General features: G+C 49.5%; 1 protein-coding gene across 9 annotated transcripts; it reads right to left on the bottom strand.

The window, feature by feature from the left end:
• Positions 1 to 1,041: 1,041 nt before the first annotated feature.
• On the bottom strand, positions 1,042 to 4,227 carry LOC100273637 (ubiquitin-protein ligase). 9 transcript variants are annotated; one of them, XM_008683245.4, is made up of 4 exons: positions 3,945 to 4,227; positions 3,413 to 3,514; positions 2,665 to 2,996; positions 1,042 to 1,976 (listed from the first exon to the last, which is right to left on the bottom strand). In XM_008683245.4, exons 3-4 carry the CDS (start codon positions 2,982 to 2,984, stop codon positions 1,298 to 1,300), a joined length of 999 nt encoding a protein of 332 aa, XP_008681467.1. In that variant the 5' UTR covers positions 2,985 to 2,996; positions 3,413 to 3,514; positions 3,945 to 4,227; the 3' UTR covers positions 1,042 to 1,297. The 9 variants fall into 9 exon arrangements, with proteins under 9 accessions (XP_008681467.1, XP_035823701.1, XP_008681460.1 ...); XM_035967808.1 differs by having other exon boundaries at positions 3,413 to 3,548; positions 3,945 to 4,220; XM_008683238.4 differs by having other exon boundaries at positions 2,665 to 3,014; positions 3,945 to 4,206.
• Positions 4,228 to 6,005: the final 1,778 nt, after the last annotated feature.

Genomic DNA, 6,005 nt, shown 5'->3' with positions numbered 1-6,005 from the left:
ATGTTACTCAATTCGTCTGACTTTAAAATGAAAGAGGAAAAAATGTACGACTCAAGTTTATTATAGATTTGCGTTCATACACATGGCCCTTCCTTCCTTTGTTGTGTTATATTTGAACAGTGCAACCCGTTTGCAAAAGAATCATTCCTGGTATACACAGCCGCGTGACGTCAAGTAGGCAAATCCTGGGGCCAAATGATCTGTCAAGATTAGTGCTGGTGCAGGTTACACCCAGAAAGCGTCAAAATATGCAGTATGCCAGAGGCATCCATCCATCCATTTCCATTCAGACCTGACCATACCTCAAGGTGGATAAAAAAATAGGCTGCACCTCCCCCCTGCCCCGTTGCCCGCATGGGAATTGGGAAAAAACCCGCGTCAGAATCTAGCGTAGCGTGCAGCAGCAGCAGCAGCAGCGCCAAGGCTCGCAGAGGCAGCGAGAGGGCGGGGCTAACTTGTCTTGCAAGAGACAATCGGCTTGGCAGATGCCAGTGGCAGGCTGCCAGGCACGGACGGACGGACGCCACCCAGGCATAGTAGGGCTAGGCACCCCGCACCCATCGGCCATCGATCGATTCCCTTGCCATTCCTCGCCCATTTCTGAGAAAAGATCCCGCTTTGTCACATGGTTCCGGGGCAAAATCTTGGGATCAGGCAGCCAGACGCCGTGGTCCGGTCCGGTCCAAAAGCGGGGTAGCTTTTACTGCTAGCTGTTTGCGTGTGCCCGGGGGGGGGGGGGGGGGGGGGGGGGGGGGGGGCGCCCTCCGCTGCATTCGACATGTGCTGGCCTGTTGGGTTGGGTGGCTGGGTGATGCGCTGTGCTGCATCCCAAAGCGAGCGGGGGGCAGGGTACTCTTCTCTGCTCTGCTGCACCTCGATCCACGCCGTGCCCGTGCCATCTTTCGCACTGCGTTGATATTGCTGACACTATACAGCTCAGGAGACCCTTGCACTGCCATGTTTGCTCGCATGACATTAAAGAAGCCATCAGGAGACAGGGGTACCCTGCCCCGCTCTCTATGACTAGTAGTAGGTAGGATGGATGGGGATTGGCACCGGTGGAATCTCACCGGTGCATGCTGATGGGGATTGCTTCATGTAAACACCAGCGTCTACATTTTAGATTGCACCACTAGCAGTTCGCTTCACATATGGCATATCTGCGAGGTAGAGGAAGATCGAGTGATGTCGCAGGCACAGTACTACAGCAGCACAGCAAGCTTCCAAAGCTTGGGGACAACACACAAAGGCTCACCCACCCACGCAAGCAACGCAAGCGCAGGCAGCAGGTGTCATGTCACGGCGACGGCGGCCAGTCGAAGCCGGCGAAGGTCTCGCCGAAGCCACCGCCGTAGAACCTGACCTCCAGGTTCTCCAGGCCCTGGCCGTCGTCGTCCCAGACGGCCTCGTCGTCGTCGTCGTCGCTGCCGGCGGCGTAGTCGTAGTCGTCGTCGACGTCGTCCATGAGCTCCCACGAGTAGATGGAGGAGTCGTCCGAGTAGTCGTCGGAGCACTCCTCCCAGTAGCTGTTCTCGTAGCAGTCGTCGACGCGGGGTCCCAGGACGCGCAGCCCCGGGTGGCGGTCGCGCGGCAGGAGCTTGTCGTCCACCGCCCAGCAGCCGCGCAGGTCCAGGAACCTGAGCTCGCGGCACCGCCCCAGGATCTCCGCCACCGCCTCCGTCGCCACCAGCATGTACCCCATCTCCAGGTGCCGCAGCCTGGGCATGCTGCACGCGATGGCGTGCGCCTCGTCGTGCTGGCACGCCCTGTCCGCCAGGTCGATCGGGTGCATCACCCGCCGCAGCCCCGCCAGGGACTTGCAGTGCTTGCCGAACGCCTCCAGGCCGCGGGCCCCCATCTTCGTGCAGCTGCTGATGTCGAGGAAAGTGACGTTCGGCAGCCGCGGCGCCACGGATTCCACCATGGAGTCGCTGATCTCGCTCCTGGGGATCTCCAAGGTCCGGAGAGCTCGTGCGCTAGCCAGTTTTCAGCAAAAGAGGAAGCAGGATCAAGCCGGTGTGTAATTGTGACCGCCTGATCACTGTATGCATGTGCGCGTGCCGGTGCCAGTACTTGTGTGTGTACTTCCAATAATTCGTATTGCGCGTGGACAATGAATATCTAATCCTATAGTTCGATCGTAATGCAAATAATTCAGAACAATAATACACATCAACTGATCAACTTCTCAGTGAATACATGTCCTACAAGTCAGATTCAAGACTAATCATGCTGCAAGCTCGGGGCATATCTACCATTTTGGTTCTACGTACTGAGACAAAAAAAAAACAGCAGTTTAGATTCATAATCTCTGCGATAGCAGGTTTTTATTTGCTCCAAAGATCCAGACCAAATCTCATCAAAGTTTAACTAGGCCCACTTCTAGCCCTGCTAATCAGAAAAATCAGAATGGTCTCCAAGCCAGCATAGACAAACAAATGGACCTGGATTTGCACGTCAGAAATTCTGAACAGACACTCACGTTCTCAGCAGATCTGCAAGCAAACACCCCCATCACGGCTTAAACCTGACGGCGAGGCTTAGAATGAGCGTATAATTCTAATCTAACACTCCACGCAAAAAAAAAAAATTGCAGAAAAAAATTCACTTGCCACAGGAATCGATCAAAAACAGCAAGAAGCATCGCTCAGGTTTCAGAATTACTTGTCTCCGATGAAGGAGAAGCGCGGATCGCAGGGCAGGCCGGAGACGCTGATCCGGCGGCACGAGCCGGCGCTGCGGCCCACGAGTAGCTCGACCATGCGGGCGATCTGCTCCGGCTTGCCCTGCTGCTGGCTCCACTCCTCGATGTCGATCTCCTGCCAGCAGTAGGGGCCGGCCACCACCCGCCCCCAGGACTTGCACACCCGCGGCAGGACGGTGAGCACCTCCTGCAGCGGCAGGTTGCGGAAGATGAGGCCCAGCGCGTCCGGCAGCAGCTCCTCCCAGCACCTGTACTCCTTGCCGTCCTCGCACTCCCCCATCACTTCACTTCCCTGTAGCATTCCAAAGGACTGATAATCCATTACGACGACTGACTACTCAAGAATGAATGCTTCAACTACCAACATGAACAAACTGCCGCAGTTCAGTCAGGTTAATACTTCATTTCGTGCGCCAATCTACTCACATCAAACAAACTGAGAAGAACCCAAGTCAAACCGAATACAGATCTTGCAACTAGACTGAGGCAAGCAAAACCAGAGAGAAGCGAAGCGAAGCGAACAATTTGAATGATCAGATAGAAGGAAAGACTATTTTCTTCATACCGAGCAACCTCATAAATTTTCTAGCCATAAACTTCAGAAATCACGGAGGGATGTGGAGTGGTTAATTCCTTGCTCCTCCAACCGAGAAAACAAAACATTCCTATCTATTTCCCATTCTTCCAAGGGAGTGGCGGGCTGCTTACCTTGGAGATCACTCAAGAGCCGGAGACGCTAATAGTGCCAGCCACCATTCCCAGCAGTAAAATGGCTTTGTGTGCGCTGTGAGCAAACCCAAAGAATGCAACCTATCCAAGAAGCACGCGAGAGGAGGATTGATAGCTGATAAGACGTAGTAGTACTAAGCATCATCCAAAAGGCAAGGGAGGAAAAAGTAGCTTCATTAAACGCTAATACCGACTCCAACCACAGGGTACCATGAAGAGGAAGGCACGGCAGCACAGATCTAAAAAGAAGGCATCTTGCAGCTGCAGGGATGGAAAGCGCAGCGTGCCAATTGGTGGGCGTCCCGCACACTACTATTTATTTCAACCCACGGCCATACCAAACAGAAGCTACGGCTCCAGATATCTGTGGGGAAGAACGCGAAAGCTTCGGCCTTTCGGGCTCAAAGCTAAAGGGGAAGAATATAATCTTTCCCGGCATAATAATTTGCGCGAGAGAGAACGGCGCAAGAAACTCTGGGGGGAGGGAGTGAGGGAGCGCATATATATTTACCGGATTGGTGGTTTGGGGACGAAGGACCGAATTCCGATTTGGATCTGCGGGAGGCAACACCTGATGGAGGGAGGGAAGGGGACTGCTGAGGCTGGACTGAGAAATCGAGAGGCCGACTCTTGTGAGGGTGTTCGGCGGCACAAGGAGAAGGCCGAGAGGCGAGAGCGGACTGCGGAGAGCTAGTGGCTTCTTCCGTGTGTGCGTGTGTCCTCGTCCTCGAGAAGGGAAAAAAAAAACGAGGGGCGCGCTGTGGATGCAGCTGCCCCTGCCGACATTGCACGGCAGGTTGGGATTTCTTTATTCTTCCACATAAATTCAGACAAGAAATTATTTACACGCCGATAATTGGACGGCAAAAATGTGAAGCGGTATTTAGCTCAGACTAAAATGCAGCTGCAAGATGGAATTTTAGGTACGTTTGAATGCACAAGCGAACATATTTAAACAGTCTTGCTAATAATTTAGTTATTAGTTACTTTTAATAAATTAGCTAATAATTAGCTAACTATTCCCTTCATCTCAATATATTATTCGTTTTAGCTCTTTAAATAGATGACAATAAATATAGAGCATATAAAATATACATACATCAAATATTATACAAATCTATTAACACCCTCAAATTAATACCCCTTCTGTCCCGTATTATTATTAGTTGTAGCTCCTAGTTTTTTATGTTCATATTTAATTAGAAGATAATAAATCTAGACACATATATAAAAATCATATATTAAGTAATGTATGAATTTATTAAAAATTCAAAACGAATTCTAATTCTAATTTCACTAGTAATTTTTTAGCCAATTAACTGTAATAAATTGTCGAAGCCAAAAAAATGTTAGCATGCTACTGAAATCCTAAACGTCGTGTCATGTTTATATGAAATCAAAAGGTACTCGCTGCAGTCATTTTCTGTCTTCCCATCCGCTGATTTCAGCCCTGATTCGACTAGGCCTGGGCGTTCGGGTTACCCGAAAATTTCGGGTCGGGTAATCCGGGTAATTAAAATTTCGGGTTTTAGAAAGTGTTACCCGAAATTGCAGTGGGTATTATATTACCCGACAGTTCGGGTACCCGACACTTCAGGTTCGGGTATCGGGTACTCCCGAAATAACCAAATTTAAAAATAGTAACCAAAGCAATACAGACACAGCCACAATAATAAATTAATAATAGCTATTCAGGATACTACAATCACAGTCACACATCGGCCAGTCCACCACACAAATGAGTTGCTCTAGTCCACAATAACAAATTAAAAAACAGCCACAATAGTCACAAAGCCACAATAGTCAATAGTAAATTAAAAAACAGGAACCAGCCAGGCAGCCACTACAAGTCTACAATCACACAATCACAGCCACTACAATCACAGTCACATGCTTGCACCAGCGACCAGCCAGCAAGCACATTGTCCAGGGCTCCAGGCCACGCCCAGCCAGCTGCACGCCTGCACTGCACCAGCCAGGCAGCCACCGCCCACCAGCAGCCACCATTCAGCTTCAGCCTTCAGCCCACAACACGTCCATAGTCCATCCACACCAGTACACCACCCAGTCCATCCACACAGCCAAGGAATATAAGGCTTATCCTGCCATTCTGTACATGAGTCCAAGCAAAATATATATATGTTAACATTTCATAACATTAATAAAAAAGAGTACAAAGTTATTTAAACAGTAAACAATGCATAGCAGATTAGCAGCTCACTCATGTGTTGCTGGAGACTTGGAAGTGGAAGTAGCCTCGGTTCTTTTTCCTTTGCCACCATTACCAAATTCTTCAATTAGCTCTACAATTAAAGGAGTGCAAGCATGTAGCTATCAATTAGAAATGGTTAAACATCAAAATGATCAAATACATACAAAAAATGATGGAATATACCTTTTTCTATAATAGTCAATTCCTCGATATTCTCTTGTATGTTAATGGGAGTAGACCTTCTTAGCCAATCTTGGGTACATACAAGGGCCTCCAACATGAAAGGAGTAAGGGAAGTACGGAAATCATCCAAGATACGCCCACTTGTGCTGAAAACGGACTCTGAAGCTACTGTTGATA

The sequence above is a fragment of the Zea mays genome, chromosome 5, assembly GCF_902167145.1.
Source record: "Zea mays cultivar B73 chromosome 5, Zm-B73-REFERENCE-NAM-5.0, whole genome shotgun sequence".
Lineage (NCBI taxonomy): Eukaryota > Viridiplantae > Streptophyta > Magnoliopsida > Poales > Poaceae > Zea > Zea mays.
This window is presented reverse-complemented; position numbering and strand designations above follow the sequence as displayed.